The 18,502-nt window shown below is 44.9% G+C and overlaps 1 protein-coding gene across 7 annotated transcripts; it reads left to right on the top strand.

Annotated features, from left to right (window-relative positions):
• Window positions 1-740: 740 nt before the first annotated feature.
• On the top strand, window positions 741-18,424 carry WFS1 (wolframin ER transmembrane glycoprotein). 7 transcript variants are annotated; one of them, XM_088660819.1, is made up of 8 exons: window positions 741-934; window positions 3,855-3,950; window positions 10,108-10,190; window positions 10,844-10,988; window positions 12,670-12,840; window positions 13,711-13,794; window positions 14,955-15,100; window positions 16,031-18,424. In XM_088660819.1, exons 2-8 carry the CDS (start codon window positions 3,860-3,862, stop codon window positions 17,831-17,833), a joined length of 2,523 nt encoding a protein of 840 aa, XP_088516945.1. In that variant the 5' UTR covers window positions 741-934; window positions 3,855-3,859; the 3' UTR covers window positions 17,834-18,424. The 7 variants fall into 7 exon arrangements, with proteins under 7 accessions (XP_088516945.1, XP_088516946.1, XP_034968826.3 ...); XM_088660820.1 differs by having other exon boundaries at window positions 892-934; window positions 3,858-3,950; XM_035112935.3 differs by lacking the exon at window positions 741-934 and adding an exon at window positions 1,189-1,321 and having other exon boundaries at window positions 3,858-3,950.
• Window positions 18,425-18,502: the final 78 nt, after the last annotated feature.

The raw sequence follows: 18,502 nt of genomic DNA, 5'->3' as shown, positions 1-18,502 counted from the left end.
TATTTTGTTTTGACTACATCAGACCAACACAGCTACTACCTGTAACATGAATGAATAGTAATAGTTGACCAACTAAGTTTGTCATTGGTATGAGCTTTCATGTGCGTGCACACTTCTTCAGATACCGAAAGCTCATACCAATGACAAACTTAGTTGGTCTCTAAGGTGCTACTGGAAGGAATTTTTTTATTTTGTTTCGACTATGCCAGACCAACACGGCTACCTACCTGTAACTAGTAATAGCTGCTAATCTTTCGAGTTAGTACTATTCTCATAGCAGATGTTAATCAAAGTTGCACACAGAAGGCAAAGCAATGTGATGAGAGTTTTGTTTTTTTACAAAAGCATTAGCATTGGGTGCCTTAGTTTCCATTAAAAAAAAAATCAAATGCCCCGCATCAGCCCAAAATTTTGAGTGGTATTAATTAGCAACCCGGGGGTGATGTATCACTGAAATGTGCATTTTTGGGGTGCTGCAAAACATGGGGGGTGTTGGGCTGCAAAACAACTGCCAAACTTTGGCACGGTTTGGAGTAAATGGGAGAATGCTGAATTCTGAGTGGTGTTAACTACGAACCCTGGTTTGACATAGCAGTTACTCAGTTCAGGGGAGGGGGTGCAGCAGAAGGCAGGGTTTGCACTGAAAATGCTTGCAAAGATTTGGCGCCGCTTTGGCGGGGGGGTCGGGTCTCAGATGTTGGGGTTCGAAGTTAATGCAGCAGGAAAACCTCTCCAGAGGGGCAAGAGCCGGCCGTGCGCGCAGTCCTCGCCCTCCCGGCCTTCCCCCGGGTGCGCAAGCCGAGGCGCGTCCGGCGAGGGGCGGGCAGGAAGCAGCTGGGCAGCGGAGCTCCTCCCGGGCCGGACGGGGAGGGGCTGCGGGGACGCGCCGCCAGCTTCGCGGGGACTCGCCCGGACGCCCCGTCCGCGCCTCCAGGTGAGGCGGGTGGCCGGAGGGCTCGGCTGCCCTGACGGTCCCAGGCGCTCGTCCCCGTCCCCGCTTGGCTCTTCCCGGGAGAGGAGCGGAGAGTGCCTCGCTCGCGCGCCCCTCGCGGAGAGACTTACTCGGGAGTAAGCCCCCGCCCCACCCGCCGGAGTTGCTGCCGGGAGGAGGCGGCTTTCCCCTCGGCAGGGCGGAGCGCCCTTGGCGACGAGGAGGCGCCCCGAAGCTTCCCCGCCTCCAGCTCCCTCGCGCTCGGGGCGCCGGGCTGGGCGCTGCTGCTGCTGCTCTTCGGGCGCGTTGCTCTTCGCTCCGGGAGCTGCTGCTCGCCGAGTCGGCCGGGCGACCCGGGGCTGCTCTGAAGAGGCGGCTCTGCTGGGCTAGGTAACTCTTTCGCGGCACCTGGTGGGGCGGGCAGCGTCGAGGGAAAAGGCTCTCCGCGTAATGTCTGTCAGTTACTCAGCATATTTTGGAGCTGACTGCTGGTAGCCAGAGCTGAGCCTGGCTCTTCTCAAGCCACGCTTGGTATGTTTATGAGAAGCCACGTTGAAATAAATTCCCCGCGTGTCTTTCCGGGCGCCCTCCGCTCTCCATTTTCATTCTCCATTCCCAGCGCAGAACCGGAAAGCTAACATTTTTTTTCCATCTCACCCTCGCCTTTTGTGGAAACCTCTAACTCTTAGCGGGGTTGCTGTCTGAATAGACAATTGTTCCGATTTCATTTTGAACAATAACTTTAAAGTTAATGTGCCTTTTCCAAAATCTTTGGCTCCAAGACGATTACAGTAGTTCATTTTGGCATGCAGAGTGAGCTGCTTGCTTACGGTATTTATTGGCGGCGGCGGTGGTGAGGATAAACGGAGAAGCCTGACTTTCCCTCATTTCAACCTTCCCGTTGCAGCGCCCACTTCTTGTATTGATAATTTGACCTTGTTTATAGTTCTGGAAACTCTTTGCACTTGGGCCACAAGCAGAAACGAAAGCTGCTAGCTGGAGCTCTTTCTCTGCGTCGCCTTTCTGCGCTTGGCTCCTATGCGCAGTGAGCTGGCTCTGTGTTCTCCCAGAAATTCAAGAACTTAAACCGGACAGCTGCAAAGGCAGCTTCTGTAGCTTCAGTATCAGTACTGTATGGAAAACTTTCAAAAGTGTCCGTTGACCTGACCTTGTAAAAACAATTCTGCTTACAACAACCTAATGTTCGACAGATATTCTGAAACTTGCATAGGCTTCATATTTTCGGATTTGTTATTTTATCAGTTGTTAATACTTGTAATATTGTAATATACTCTCTGCATTTGAGACTGGCTATCCTAGATAGAGGAAAAACTGGCTGTCAAATGAATTATTATGCCCTTATGGAATCTTGTAAACAAGACTCGCTCCCTCTAGTTGCCAACATGAGTAGCTAAGTGCTGGCAGGATTGGAGCCAGATCTGGTGATTGAGAAACAAGAAGGATGCTTGGGTGAATCCTGAGGTATGTGGAAGTATAAAACTTCTTTTTTTAATCCCAAAGGGGCACCCCCACCGCAGAAAAATCCAGTGACGACTGAGAATGCTTATGGTCTTCAGGGGCAACAAAATGTGTCATTTCTGTTGAGCAGGGGGCAGAGAGGGGAATTGCCCATTTTGAGCTCCTTATTGTATCCTGGATAGTACTGTTATTGTAGTCTAGCTGGAATCCTGAGCAAGAGCACTCCTGATAGGATACTGCAGCATTTTTCTGTAGGTCCCTCTTGTGTTCCTTGATTACCTTAACTGGCAGTAGAGGTTAACCATTCAAAAGGATTTGGTCAAGTATTTTTTTAAAGCATCAATCTAATCAATATATAATATTGATTATATAAGCAAATAGAAGCAATACAATCATCAACTGGTTTCAGACTTGCAGTTAGCTAAATGCAACAAAATGTTTCAGTTTGGAGTGCATCTGTTCGGAGTTCTAGCTCCACACCCGGTGAACATGCTCAGTCCTCACTGGCTGTTTTTGTTGCTGTTTTCTCTATGGCCCAAGACAGCAGACACATTTGTGCGAGGCTCAGTTTCCCCACTGATGATTATGGACATTTACGGTATTTCTTCCTGGCGTTATTTTAAAATGGCTTCTCATTGTGAACCAGGCAGCTACCTCTCCAGAAATGAGATTATTATTTTTCTACTGAATGGATATCTAAATACAGAATGATATAGCTATGTTTCTCCATGCTTGCATTTCAACTACTGTACTCCATTTCATCCCCCTCACCACCCAGTTGACAGGCTTCTTCTTCGTATTTCAACATTCAATGCCACTATGGGGCTATTTTGGGGGTTCCTCTGTTAGGTTCCCCTTCTTTTTTTATCCCCTGTGCAAAATGTTCACTGCCTGTACTGTATTTGGTCAAGCAGCTGACAGGCATGTGAAGCCTCATAAGGAGGAGAGGGTGACTACTAATTTCCTCTTCTTGCATGCAGATCCTTGTAAATAGATATCGGGTGGGTCAAAATCTGTGTGTGTTAGAACTTATTACACATCCTGATACGAGCAGCACTCAACATTATGAGCCTCTTGCTCAGTAAAAACATGTACCTTGAATGAGAGCGAACGCTTAGAAAGGTGATCTGGTGTAATATGACCCATCTTTATTGAAGGAGGGGGGCCAGTTCAGGGATCTTGTTTGAAGAAGAATTGAAGTAGTAGGGGGGAAACAATTTCCAACATGATCCTATGCATGCTTCCTTGGTAAGTTGGAATAGGATTGCCACATTTCTCTATGAAATACATTTTGTATTTAGTTTGCTTTTCTCTCAAAAGATAAGCGTTAGACCTTGATCATTTCCATATGCATTACTATTTTATTATTTTCATGGTTAAAAAATTAAAAACAGAACACAGTGGCTATAAACTTTCTCCAATCTCTGTTATTTCTAATCTGTAGCAGAAATGGATTCAAAACAAGATCCTGCTTCAGGCATCCATCACACTCAGCTTGGAAAATCCCAACTAAATGCAGCTGCTGATGCTGAAGGCCAAGGTGAGGGAAATCAGAAACCTTGATCGTCTTCTGGAGATTTAGTACTTGTCTACTTAGTTCTACCTGGGTTTGCCAAACAGGCAGAAAAGGATTGGTAAGATGCAGAGCCGTCTTTCCCATAGGGCTTAGTGGTGCGTTGTGCCAGGGCGCCTGCCTCTCAGGGGCACCCCAGCAAGTGGGGGAGCTGCGCGGCTTTGCCGGCGTCCTCCCCTTTCCCTGCACTCCCGCCAGCTGTGCCCCGCCAACTATAAGGCTGGCAGGCACACAGCTTCCCTCCCAAGACTCTGCAGGGATTGCTCTCCCGAGGATGCTTGGTAGGGGCGCAACTTCACTCCCAAGTGTCACGGTCCGGTCGGCGGGCGTCAGGACCAGAGGCAAGATGGTGGTGAAGAAGCAGGGTCGAAGGCAGAGGCGAAGGTCCACGGGACACGAAGCAGGGCGAAGGCAAAGCGAGGGTCCAGGAACAAGAAGCAAGGCGAAAGTCCACGGGGCAAGAGCAAGGCAAAGGCGAAGCAAGGGTCCAAGGAGCAAGGAGCAAGACGAAGGATCCAGGAACAAGAAGCAAGGCAAAGGTCCACGGGGCAGGAGCAAGGCGAAGGCGAGGCAGGGGTCCAAGAAGCACGGCAGCAACAAGGCAAGGGTCCAAGGAACAGGAGGCCAGATGCAACCAGGCAGGGATAGCGTTGCTGTGGCAAAGAGCTGAAGGGAAATGCTGGACTTTTATCCCTCCCAGCTCCTGCCACCAGGTGCAGTGAGATCTCAAGTGGCCTCACCTGGGTGATTACTCCTTGCTTCTCCAGCACAAGTTGAGGCATGCCCCAGTCCTGCAAAGCACTACAGGCCCCAGAGCCTGACTCCTGCCCATACTCCTGACACCAAGCCTCTGTGGGGATCTCTCTCCCGCAGCGGCATGGGGAGAGTTGCACCCCCCGGATGGCTGGCAGTGCGCAGCTACGGCCACCCCAACACTATCTGTGGTAATTTGGGGGCACTGGGTGGATAATTGCACTCCGGCGCTGCATCTGCTAAAGACGGCCCTGGTGAGATGAACAGTACACATGAAGTGTGGATTTGGTGCAGGTATTTTGTCAGCGTAATATACCTGTGCAGAGGCATGCATTCACACACCTTTGAAATGGATTGTACTTGCTGTGAAATAGGGCACTTTTGGCACTTTCTCAAGTTGTAGTAAGATCATCCTGGCACTCCCAAGCCTGGGAGGAGTGTGGTCACAGCATGGTTGGAGTACTGTATACTTATAGCGCAGGGACAACTTTTCTGCTTGGAAGGAGGAAAAGCTGGGGGGGGGGGGCTTCCTTGACTGGCCAAAACACCCAAAGTGCCTTGGCCGAGCAGGAGCCAGCTAGACAAACCCTGCACCTCTTTCCTGTGGCTGCCATGTGCACATCAGCCTCATGGTGGCCAAACCAGCGTGGGGAAGGACAGGTTGACACAGGTTTGGGCTTGGCTACAAAGGCCAGTCCAAAATCTTGGACCTCCTTAATATCATTGTTTCTCTTAATTATCCCATCATAGTCTAATATCGAGGGTTTTTATCATGTTTCTTAGAATAGAGAAGTTGCTCTGAATACGGGGTGTCAAGAGAGGCAGTAGTCCCCGTCCCCCCAGATTCCACTCACTCAAATGTCTCTCCCTGCCCTACAGAGCAGCCTGGGTGGCATGTGGCAAGACTACGGTGGTTTGCTGGTTCAAGTTCAAATCCTGCTGAGTCCCCTTGGGGACTAGTATCTGGTCTGATTGTCCTAATCCAGTAGCTGTGGGAAAACGTGGGAAGTGTAGACCTGATCATGAGAGTTGCTAGGAGTCCCATTAAAGCTGCTCTATTCTGAGATTGCTAAAATAATAAAGTAATATTTAGCAAATGCCATTGTTTAGTAAATATTTAATTAGTCTGTTTTATCTGGATGGCAACTGTTGAAAGCGTGGGTCTTGGTCTAATCTACCCTTCAGTGTCCATCAATGGACATTTGATGTGCTTCTAAAGTTTTCAAATTGTTTGAAAGTTTTGCTTGCATTGGGTCTTGCTAAGAACTGGATAACTTTAAATTACTAAAAACGCATCTGGAGTGGCACAGACGGGTCCTGTCAGATTCCACCAGTTACCTGATCTGCACTGGATTAATGTTTAGACTGTTTGCTAGGCTTCAACCAGAGATTTGGGAAATAAAGTTAGTTGGATGTTGAGTTGCCTCCTGCCAGATTTGTGAAAGAAGGAAAGAGTGCATCTGTACAACACAATGAAGATTGACTAGTTCCTGTATTGTTATTGTTTACTTATATGTTTATTAGGGCTGAAGATCTCCTTTCATGCTTAAAAATAGGGTGTCCATCTGTAAACAAAACGCCTTCAGTTCATGGAAGGCCCCGAGATCCAGTGGGGATTCCCTGCAGGGGGAGTGGAGGAAATGGTTTTTTCCCCATTTCCCCTTTCCTGCCTGCCATCTCATGGGATCATGAAAGGCCCCCAAAGGCCCTTACAACCCTTTGGAGCAGATTTTCTTGGGGCTGAAGGGAGATGGATAAATTGCCTCCCCTCATCCTTCCTCCTCTGTGAGCGGGATTGTGATGAGTCCAAATCTGGATCAAACTCTATGTAAATGACTTTCATTGTTCTCTGAATAATTGGTGCCACATAAAAAGAAATTCAAATTATCCTTTGTAACATATTGTCTTTTTTACTTCTTTCTTGTGAAGTGTCAAGTGATTTGGCCCTTTTATTCCTCCCACCTACATATCTTAAATGTGCTTCTTATTACTGTCACTTGTGGGCGTAGAAATGTCATCCCCATGGCACTTAGTGTGCTTGATAGCTTTTAGTTAAGATGTGACTCCATTGATCACAGATGCTTGCGTCGCAATATCTCAGAATTCTTCCAGTGACTCTTGATTCCGTGTAATACATTTAGAATGGGATTTTAAGGATACCAAAACACCTATGGATACTTTCTTCCTGACACAAACATAACAAAATCCCATTCTGTAGTGGGGTGGCATGTTTGTCATAGCTTCTGAAACCTGAATATAAGATGTTAATAATACTGTGTGAATTTCTCTCTTCACTCTCAGTATTGCTGACCAGTAGATACCATCTACTTACTTTGCTTACAGAATCTTTAGTCAAGTAGGTTTCTTTTTTGCATTTTCATAATTACAACAAAATCAACTGCATTTCTTGTTTAGTCTAAAGGTAAAGGTAAAGGGGCCCCTGACCATCAGGTCCAGTCGTGTCCGACTCTGGGGTTGCGGCGCTCATCTCGCTCTATAGGCCGAGGGAGCCGGCATTTGTCCACAGACAGCTTCTGGGTCATGTGGCCAGCATGACAAAGCTGCTTCTGGCGAACCAGAGCAGAGCACAGAAACGCCGTTTACCTTCCCGCCGGAGTGGTCCCTATTTATCTACTTGCACTTTGATGTGCTTTTGAACTGCTAGGTTGGCAGGAGCTTCTTTAGTCTAGTAAATAGCTAATCTCTTCATCACTTTTTTTTTTGGGGGGGACCACATTTTTTGCATGTGCTGACTCCTACTCTGCAGAAGATTCTTTATGTATTTGTTTATTTGAGGGATGCTGAAGGACATTGCCAAAAGCAGGTGTCCTTCCCAATGGGATATGGAACCTGGCTCTAGAGACAATAACACTTTTGGAGGAGTTTCCTGCTTCCTGATTAGAGAGAGACCTGAAGGAGTTGAGCAACAAAAAACCCCTCTTTTTTGTAACCCAGTGGTGGTAAAAAGCACAGTGCCCTTCTCCTGGGTCCCTGGGAGGGTGACTCCTATTTCTTGTTGGGAGATAATTTGTTGAAGAAGTGGAGCAGCAACTCTCTGGGGTTTGTTTGTTTGTTTGAGTTTGATACCTCTAGGGCAGGCTTCCCCAAACTAAGGCCCGGGGGCCGGATGCGGCCCGTGAGGCTCTTTTATGTGCCCCCCGGTGACCCCACTGCCACCGCCCGCTCTTAACGGCACGCTGCAGCTGCCCACTTCTAGGTCCCCGGAGCGTCGGAAATAGCTTGCGCGCATGCGCAAGCCTCATTTCCGGCATGCTTCCAGGCCAGAGGAAGTGCATGCGCACAAACTATTTCCGATGTTCTGGCGACCCGGAAGTGCATGGAAATCGCATGTGCGCATGTGTATGGGCGCGCACTCCTGCGCGCTCTGGCCCACAACACGATCAGCGCTGGAGGCACCGTCCCTCAGCGAGATAAGTTTGGGGACCCCTGCTCTAGGGGTATCCCTAAATGGAGCAATGCCCTGGAGGGCCATGAAATTTTACAGTGTCCCCTGACACCTGTTTGCTGGTGGTTATGGAGCATGACTCTCCTTTCACAGAACTGGCAGGCCCAAAAATAATTTGAGGTAGTCATTGTTCTACTTACTCTTGCAAACAGTACATCTTTCAAGGGTCTTTCGGAGGGGGCCTGAAGGAGGTAGCAGTGGAACCTTGCGCCCTCTTTAATTCTGTGGTGGCCAGGCATCTGTCCATGCAAGAAGTAAGCAAGTGCCCCAGCATCTCAGATCTGTGGTGTGTCTACTGTGGGCTTTAGCAGGTGCCCGTCATGCTAACCCTGGTGACATTTGTTTTGGTACAAGTTGCAGTGTAAGCACAGATAATTCCAATCAGGATTTATCAAACCTGTTTGATCTGTGTAGTTTAAGAATGGAATGGGACTTCATACATAGCATGTGGCCTGGTCCCTCCCTGTATAGCAGGATATTTATTCAGCCACAGAACTCGCTTCGAGGAGTACAGTATAAATAGATTCTGGAGAAGCTAAGAGTCTGTCCTTGTTAGATGAAATATCTACTAGTAATTCGAAAGCAGAAGTTTCTATGTTACTTGCAAAGCGCTTGAGGGCCAGACTAGCCAGTGTGCTAAAGGCATATCTGCCACTAATAATGAAAGCTTTGCACCTACTTCCCTGCTGTAATGCCTACTGAAACCCAGGGGTTTCCCTCTACTTTGTTGGCTGCTGCTGTTGGAGGTTGAGGAAACGCCCTCTTTCCAGCTGTTTCACCCCTTACTATTTTTTTTCAAAAGCAGGTTGATTTGCTTGGGAATTATAGGGGCCTAATTAGATAATCTTTTTGAAAATAACTTCTGCATAAAAATGTGATGGTACTGCTTAGTTTTCCTGAAGTTCTGATGGACTTGCTTCAGGTTGAATGTGGAAGAAGAGTTTCTTCACCATCCACTAACTTGTAGGAAGGTGTATTGCATTCAAAGAGTTAAGAAGAAATACTGCTGCCAGTTTCTTTCCTTCCAAGAATTAAGAAGGTGACCTTTGTAAAGTATGTGCTTGTTTTGAAGACCGGCCGTGCATTTGCATGAGTCAGAGCTTTCTGAAAGGCCCAGTTTCATGCTCAACATAAACTTGTCATCCAAACAAAGATGAATTGGCTTCCAGAGGAGATGGAGGAAGAGAGAAAATGAAAATATACAAGCAACTATGGTGGTCCTGAGACACAGTTTTTCAGCATGTTGCATTGGCAATTTCTGGCCTAGAGAGGAAGTAGAAATGGTGACTCACTTGCTGCTGTTCCAGTGTAGCAGAGCTGGTACTATATCCAAAGACCCACACCAGGCACCCCCAAACTTCGGCCCTCCAGATGTTTTGGACTACAGTTCCCATCTTCCCCAACCACTGGACCTGTTAATTAGGGATCATGGGAGTTGTAGGCCAAAACATCTGGAGGGCCGCAGTTTGGGGATGCCTGATCCACACCATTCGTTTAAAGCACCATTCGTTTAAAGCACAACTTTAACAGTCATGGCTTCTCCCATAGAATCCTGGGAAGATTCTTAATGGTGCTGTCCGCACACAGCTAAAATTCCCGGAACCTTGACAAACTACAGCTCCCAGGATTCTGCATAAATCTTGAAAGTGGCACAAGAGTATTTTAAATATGTGGTGTGCCTGTGACCAAGATCCGGTTTGGGGTAACTAATTTATTACTAATGTCAGGCGCAGCATCATTGTTTGTAGCTGGAGATTTGACTTGCATTTCTGAAACACCGAATTGCAAGCGTCAGTGAGTACATGATCTGCTCAAGCTGTGCGCAGGTGGCCCAGTGGTTGTAGATGGGGCCAGCCTCAATGCTCCTTTAGTAAACGCAAGTCTTTTTTTGCTTGCCTTCTGTAGAGACTGTGATGGAGGAACCAGGGGAGCTCTTTGAAGAACTTTTGGAAAGAGCAAAAGCTGGGGAACCTAAAGCACAGACAGAGGTACTTTTTCATGGTTGTCACCTTCCTGTATAGCTCTCTTTAAAGTGCTAGATGACTTTTTTCCAATTATAGTTTAAAGCAGGCATCCCCAAACTGCGGCCCTCCAGATGTTTTGGCCTACAACTCCCATGATCCCTAGCTAACAGGACCAGTGGTCAGGGATGATGGGAATGGTAGTCCAAAACATCTGGAGGGCCAAAGTGTGGGGATGCCTGGTTTAAAGTCTTGCGCTGTAGTTGTAACTTCATAGGATTATAAATGGCATTGCACTGAATTTTCTGAGATTCAATTTTTACTACAGAAACTTACAATTTGGAAAGATGTGAAACACAGGAGGGAAAGCATCCATTGCAGCTGTTTGTAACACCGGTCTTTCCCCCACTGCCTAGGTGATGGCTGACCAGGACTCACTTTTACCCAGTTGTGTTACATCAAACACAGGAATAGATGTCAGCCAGGTTCATTTTAAAAGGAATCCTTGGTTCACTGGTACTTTTCTTTCAGTATGATGTATGCTATGGAATATGGCTGTTCCTAAGGAGAACCCTGATTTGGACGCAAAAGAGAATTGCAGGATCATAGAATTGTAGAGGTGGAAGAAACCCTATTTCAATTAAAACAAAACAAAAAATCTTTTTTCTATGTTTGTATAGGTGGGGAAGCATTACTTGAAGCTAGCAGAAGACCAGGATGAGGAGCTGAACAGTTGCAGTGGGGTAGAGTGGTTGATCCTTGCTGCCAAGCAGGGACGAAGGGAAGCTGTTAAACTGCTGAGGAGGTGTTTAGCGGAAAGAAGAGGTATACATCCCTCCTGGTCCTTGACCATTAACATCTCCATTGTGAATTTCAAGAGACTTCTGTTGAGCTACCTCAATGATAAGCATGTTTAGAAAAATCTCAAGATTTATTTTTATTCTATTTATTTAATATTTATCCTGTGTGCTATGATCCTCCTTGCTATGCGGAATCTACACACATATATAAAAATGCTGTGAAAATGCTTTTTAAAAAGGGTTTTGAAAAATATATATTGAATTTGCCATAGCTCACCATTGCCATCTAATGTCACCTTTGTATATTGCACTTTAAAAAGGTAAAGGGACCCCTGACCATTAGGTCCAGTCGTGACCGACTCTGGGGTTGCACGCTCATCTTGCATTATTGGCCGAGGGAGCCGGCGTATAGCTTCCAGGTCATGTGGCCAGCATGACAAAGCCGCTTCTGGCAAACCAGAGCAGCACATGGAAACACCGTTTACCTTCCCGCTGTAGCGGTTCCTATTTATCTACTTGCATTTTGACGTGCTTTCAAACTGCTAGGTTGGCAGGAGCTGGGACCAAGCAACGGGAGCTCACCTCGTCACAGGGATTCGAACCGCCGACCTTCTGATCAGCAAGCCCTAGGCTCAGTAGTTTAACCACAGCGCCACCTGGGTCCCTATATTGCACTTTACAACACACTTAAAACGTTTTATTTCCAGCTGTATAGCTGAGTCTCTGTTTAGTGGTCTAGCAGCTTTGTTTTGAACTTGTTGGAGCATTGGGCTTTCATCAAAGGCAAAACACAGCAAGAATGCACTGCAGCCATCTGAGCCTGCAAATTACTAGACAGAGTTTGAGTAACTGAGGTTATGAAGTCTCTGTTTAGGAAAGCCCACAGTTAGTTTATTAGCCTTGACTAACAAAAGGCATTCCATAACATTGGAGCCACTTGATCCTTTAGCAACAGTTACAGATCCATGAGCATTCCCAAGCTATTCCTGAATAGACGAACCACACTCCACCAGCACCTTCATGGAATGAGTTTCCAGTTTTTGGCCTTCCTCTAGTCCAGGGGAAAATGTGTGTGGCTGGTGGCTTGCTTGGCTACATTTTTGTTCTATGTGCGCAGCCACTAACAAGGGGAAGACGAGATTCTTGTTTTCCAAGAATCTGCAGTTTTGTATACACTTTTAAAGGCCAGATGAGCAGTATGCAAAGGAATACTTAGTATTTACCAACAGAATGAAAATAATTAGGTTTTTTTTAATGGCATAAGGTTGGAGAAGGGTTGTTGGCCTTGCCTACAATGAGAACCAGAAAGTGCATGTGATTCTTGCAACTCCCTTGGGTTAGCTCTCATGATTAGACTTGGCATCAGCCCCATGTCATGATCAGGCAAAAATCACTTCTGCTCACCAACAAAACGTTTTTGGGTGTGTCATTTATTAAGAAGAGTCTTTGTTCCAAAGGGTATGTAGAGATATCTTCTGTAAAATACATTGTGAATTAAGAAGTTGCGTACTTACGTTAGCTACCGGTATTTAAGATGTGAATTTAGAGTCTATATGAGTAACCTAACTCTGGTTTGAAATGTGAGTTAGTTTTTGCAAGCACTTTGATATCTTTTGAAGTGACAAATTATTAACAGGTGTCAACTCTTCCCGCAGCCTAGAAGGTGGGATAATCGTACCCAATTCATTTTTTTTTCTTTACTTGAGGCATCACTTCAGAGAATGAACAAGAAGTGAAGAAATTATCATCAGAGACTGATTTAGAAAGAGCCGTGAGAAAGGCGGCATTAGTCATGTACTGGAAACTAAACCCAACGAAGAAAAAGCAGTTGGCTGTTTCAGAACTATTAGAAAATGTTGGCCAAGTTGACAGTGAAGGTTTGTATCCAATATAATATAAAAGATGTACGGAACATGAATAATTCTTCCAAAATTAGAATGGTGCAATTAAACCTTTGCTCTAGGGAAAATTGCTTAAGAGAAAAAAAATGTTGCAGTAATAGTCATAGGTATTATTTCATTTAAACATGAAAGTAAAGGAGCACATGAACTCCACTGCGCTTTCTGTGAATGTAAAGTGTCTGGAAACAATAGCACCTTATCTATTATGACCATAAGAAGCAGTCTTTAAAGTGAGTCAGACCATGATCCATCTAGCCTAGTATTTTCGCCCCTGTCTGGCGGACTCCTCCAGGTTCTCAAGAAGAGACAGGTCCTTCCCAGTCCTATTTCCCAAGAACTGGATATGCCCAGGAATCATAAGAATGAGTTGATTGATCTGTTAGGTAAATTACATATTCTTTTTCATTATTTGGTTTTTTTATTAAAAAAAAAATATTTTTAACCCCAAACCCTTATAAAACAGCAGGTAGCATGCTATTTCTGGTGTGTTACTGTAATATAAAGTGGCCCTCAAAGTTTAAGTGACAGTGTTTAGTTTTTCACACTATCTTCGCTCTCTTTGATTTCTCAAAAATGCACCTTCCTATGGCAAATAGGTTTCCATTTAAACAAGAGGCATTTTGGCTAATTAATCAACTTTACATTCTAATACGTTGAAAGCCGTTGATTGAATCACTGTTGAATCAGCCTTTACATTGCTTATTTAAAACATGGGGGCCACAGCTATTTTGAAAGAGCGATTGCTATGCTATGCAATTGACTGATGCAGTATGTATCTCATTTGGGTGGCTTTCTCTTCCTTTGAATTTTCCCACTGATGCTGTATTAAATACCTTGAACAAACAGGTGGTGAGGAACAGCCTGTGGGTCCAATTCCGAAAGCTGTACAGAAGCAAAGGAGGATGCTGGAACGACTGGTGAGCAGCGAATGTAAGGAAGCACTTCTTCTGTTAAACTTGGATCTTTTACACGGTCCGGGCTAATTCTTTTATCAGTTATCTTGCGAGAAAGATGTTGGAGATCATGTCCTCAGAATGTTTTCAGTTGGGCTAAGGATGTGTTTTCTAACGGTTGCCCTCCAGTATCCCACTGCGCTGCTTCAGATTGTTTTCCTTCACGTTTGAGTCTTTTCCAAAGTGGGGGAGCACACTTCCCATAAAGAGCCAGCAATGTTGAGTGGGGGTTGGTTGGGGAGTTCTTCGTTGGGGGAATTGGTGCATGGTCGCTGTGTGACCTTTGACCATTCACACTCTCATCATAACCTTACTTCTCAGGGTTCTTTTGGGGGAGAATACTGTACTTTGCTTCAAATACCTTGAAGGAAGGGCAGAAGGGAGAGGGCGCTTGTGCCCATGCATTGAGACAGAGGATGGGCAAATAGCTTCTTTTGAGTATCTGAATTGGCCTGCCACTTGAGCAGCATACAACCACCTGACTCAGATGCCAGGATCACCCTGTTTATTCCACAGGATGTTTAAAGGGCTAGTTCATTCATAGTTCCTGAAGTCTACTTTTTAAAAATACAGGCATAGTGGTTTTTTAATGACGTGTTTGGAACTTGGGAGTCATGGGCTCATCTTCATTTAGTTAAGTCATTGGCCATGATGACTGGGGCTGATGGAAGCTGGAGTCCCAAGATCTGGAGGATCACAGCTTCCCCATTTTTGGTTGATGAGATCAACAGTTCAGGCCGTAGTTCAGGATTTGCATTTACTGGTGTATGTGACTGGCTCGCTTTGGAGAGTTTCTTTTTGCTCTTCATCCTTCGATGATAATTTTGAATATTTTCTAGAATTTTATTTCCTCCACAGGCCCCTGTGGCAGTCATACAGTTGAATAGGCTTAAAGTTTCATAGTTAAGGATTGGCTCCAACATTATAATCTTGAACTCATGACTTAAATGGGAGAGTCAAAAGGAAGACAGTTTTGCCACGTTAAAAATGTTGATATCGGAACCAACTTTAAATCTAGTCGTGTTAGTTTATATGTGTGTGTTGTCACTGCTTAACAATCCACCGTTAACCATTTTCTCTCAAGAAAAATCCCCAAAAAAATGTTTTAGTAATGCATTTTGTGTTTACAACTTGCAGCCAAGAATTATATTGCCTTGGATGACTTTGTTGAAATTACCAAAAAGTATGCAAAAGGCATCATGCCAACCAACCTTCTGCTGCAGGATGACGACGATGACGAACTGGCAGGAAAGAGTCCAGAAGACCTTCCTCTTCGACTCAAGGTGCAATTTTGTTTAAGAATAAGTGAGGAGGGCCAAGGTTCTGAAGTGTGAGAATTGAATGTAGCCTCATTTTTTTCCTTTCATTTGCTGTGTGTGTGTAGGTGTGTGTGTGTGTGTGTGTGTGTGTGCGTGCGTGCGTGCATCCTTCCCCAATCACAACTCTCATTGCCAGGATACTTATTGTAAGAGGCTTTCGCAGGTCCATTTCCACACACTGCATTCTCCTTTTGAAGAGGTTGCTTTTCTACTGACAGCCAAAATTCTGTGTCTCGTCTGTTTTTGACCATAGGATTAATTGATAAACTCATATAATCTGCCTGACCTCTGGTTTCTTTACACTCTCTTTCTTTTTCTCTATATAGACCAGGCATCCCCAAACCTCGGCCCTCCAGATGTTTTGGCCTACAACTCCCATGATCCCTAGCTAACAGAACCAGTGGTCGGGGAAGGTGGGAATTGTAGTCCAAAACATCTGGAGGGCCGAAGTTTGGGAATGCCTGATATAGACTCTCTACCCCCTGGTCCTTGTCAGGCATTTGGGGGTTGGGTTTTTTAAAATTCTTTTAATTTGCAAACCTCTGCATATGTGGGGAGCCCCCCTTCCCCAGTGTGTAGAACCCAGGTTGTCCCTGCAAAAATATATATTTTTAAAACGCCTCATTTCACTTCCATCTCATATGTACTTGGATCACCTGAGTTCACCATTTCAATGGGATGAAATGGTGACAGGTTTTGTAATGTCTGTGGGCACAAGTTGAGAGCCAAACACAATGGCTATCACAATCAGCTTGTTAATTAAAAAGAAGAAGAAGAAACTTCTGAAACAGCCAATCAGGTTTGGCTTGATTGTCCATTCTGTCCAGGGAACGTGGGGTGACATGTGATGCTACAAAAGAGTTGTTGCATGAACTGCATTTTCTTTCTTTCCAGGTGATAAAGTTTCCACTCCATGCCATTATGGAAATCAAAGAGCACCTTATAGATATTGCATCTAAAGCAGGAATGCATTGGCTATCCACTATTATCCCAACACACCACATCAATGCTCTCATCTTCTTCTTCATCATCAGTAACCTGACCATTGACTTCTTTGCATTTTTTATCCCACTAGTTATCTTCTATCTGTCCTTCATTTCCATGGTGATTTGCACCCTGAAAGTCTTCCAAGATAGCAAAGCTTGGGAAAACTTCCGCACCCTCACTGACTTGCTCCTTCGCTTTGAACCCAACCTAGATGTTGAGGAAGCGGAAGTGAATTTTGGCTGGAACCACTTAGAGCCCTACCTGTACTTCCTCCTCTCGGTGTTCTTTGTCATTTTCTCCTTCCCTGTAGCTAGTAAGGACTGGATACCCTGCTCAGAGTTAGCCACTATCTCTGTTTTCTTCATGGTGACAAGTTACATGAGTTTGGGCGCAAGTGCCGAGCCGTACACACGAAGAGCGTTACTCACGGAGGTCGCAGCAGGTTCCCTCTCCTTATTGCCGATTGTACCTGTTCATTTGGGCCATTTGAAGCTATTGGGGAAAACCTTTTACAGCATTCCTGTTGGCCACTTCTTTGTCCTGAATGTGAGCATTCCTTGCCTTTTGTTTTTGTATTTGTTTTATCTCTTCTTCAGAATGGCACAGATGAGGAATTTTAAAGGCACCTATTGCTACCTGGTTCCTTATTTAGTGTGTTTCATGTGGTGTGAACTCTCAGTGGTTATTTTGCAGGAATCCTCTGGCATTGGGCTAATTCGTGCCTCCGTTGGTTACTTCCTTTTCCTCTTTGCTCTTCCTGTTCTCATGGTAGGCATTGCACTGATGGGCCTCGTCCACTTCATAAAATGGTTCATAACATTAGAGCTCATGAAGATTGTGGTCACTCTTCTGTTATGTGCTATTCCGTTGCTTTTCCGATGGTGGACCAAGGCCAGCATCTCTGTGGTTGAAATTGTGAAATCCCTAACAAAGAGTTCTATAGTTAAGCTTATTTTGGTGTGGATTACTGCCATAGTGTTGTTCTGTTGGTTTTATGTGTACCGCTCAGAGGGGATGAAGGTGTACAACTCTACCTTGACATGGAATCAGTATGGGTTTTTGTGTGGTCCCCGGGCTTGGAAGGAAACTAACATGGCGCGCACCCAAATCTTATGTAGTCATCTGGAGGGCCATAGAGTGACTTGGATGGGAAGGTTCAAATACGTGAGAGTTACTGACATCGACAATAGTGCAGAATCAGCAGTAAACATGCTTCCCTTTTTTATTGGTGATTGGTTGAGGTGCTTGTACGGTGAAACATATCCAGCATGTGATCCCCAAAATGTAACCCTGGAAGAGGAGGAACTCTGTCGTCTAAAGTTTCTGACAAAACACGACTGCCACATGAAAAGGTTTGACCGCTATAAATTTGAAATAACAGTAGGCATGCCTTTCAATGGAAGCAAGGTTATGGAAGAGGACGATGTAACCAAAGATATTGTGCTGAAGGCAAGCAACGAGTTTAAGAAAGTGCTATTGAACCTGAGGCAAGGAAGTGTCATTGAGTTTAGTACCATCCTGGAAGGCCGTCTTGGCAGCAAATGGCCTGTATTTGAGCTGAAAGCCATTTCTTGCTTAAATTGCATGTCTAAACTTTCTCCTGCAGGAAGGCATGTGAAACTAGAGCACGACTGGCGAAGCACCGTCCAGAAAGCTCTCAGATTTGCCTTTGATTTTTTCTTCTCCCCATTTTTGTCCGTTGCATGCTGAATTTTAATTGTCATATCTGCACAACCAAAGATTTGGCTTAAAAACAGTTATAAAAATGTTTCAAAGGAATGAAATTAGTTTTGAGTACAATGCACAATGCCATCTTAGTAATTTCTGTGCTGGACATGTCTATATGTGAAAAACATTATTTGCCCGTTAAAAGCATGAACAGTGTTTCCTACAGGAGCTGATTTTTAACATCAGTCAGAGATATTAAAAGCACTTCCTTCTTTAGATAATTCACTCTTCCACTCTTCTATACTTAAAGCTGACTTCATGGGTGACAACTGTCTAGTGCCAGTTATACAGTGATTCATACAAAAATATTAGTTGTGCTATGAGATAGGAATCGTGTACTCGGTGTTGGAGAATGACAGACTTTTAAATCAGTCATCAGTTTTGCTGAAAGCATTCTTGAACAGAAAAGAAAAGGAAAGGTTTTGTTAAAGTACTTGAGTGATCGTAGTGGAAAGTCTGAATGGCTTATGTGTTGGAATCTGCACTGAAGGTAGAAATGGACATCTGGCTAATGGTCTGTATATATGAATACAAACACAAAATTAAACAAGGAATCAAAATCTGCATTATAAAGGTTTGTAGTCTTATTTGAATGCGCTTCTGTCTCACACACCTACCGTTCTAGATTTTACACCACTTTTCGCTTAATAT

The sequence above is a fragment of the Zootoca vivipara genome, chromosome Z1 (genome assembly GCF_965207765.1).
Source record: "Zootoca vivipara chromosome Z1, rZooViv2.hap1.1, whole genome shotgun sequence".
NCBI classification, from domain to species: domain Eukaryota; kingdom Metazoa; phylum Chordata; class Lepidosauria; order Squamata; family Lacertidae; genus Zootoca; species Zootoca vivipara.
The sequence above is the reverse complement of the archived record's forward strand: the minus strand, read 5'-3'. Positions and strand labels throughout refer to the sequence as shown.

Excerpts from the sequence above, each read along its gene's own strand:
- WFS1 (XM_088660819.1), top strand. The coding sequence starts at position 3,860 with ATGGATTCAAAACAAGATCCTGCTTCAGGCATCCATCACACTCAGCTT. Across the intron at positions 12,841-13,710 it reads TGGCCAAGTTGACAGTGAAG|GTGGTGAGGAACAGCCTGTG; the intron begins GTTTGTATCCAA and ends TTGAACAAACAG. Across the intron at positions 13,795-14,954 it reads ACGACTGGTGAGCAGCGAAT|CCAAGAATTATATTGCCTTG; the intron begins GTAAGGAAGCAC and ends TACAACTTGCAG.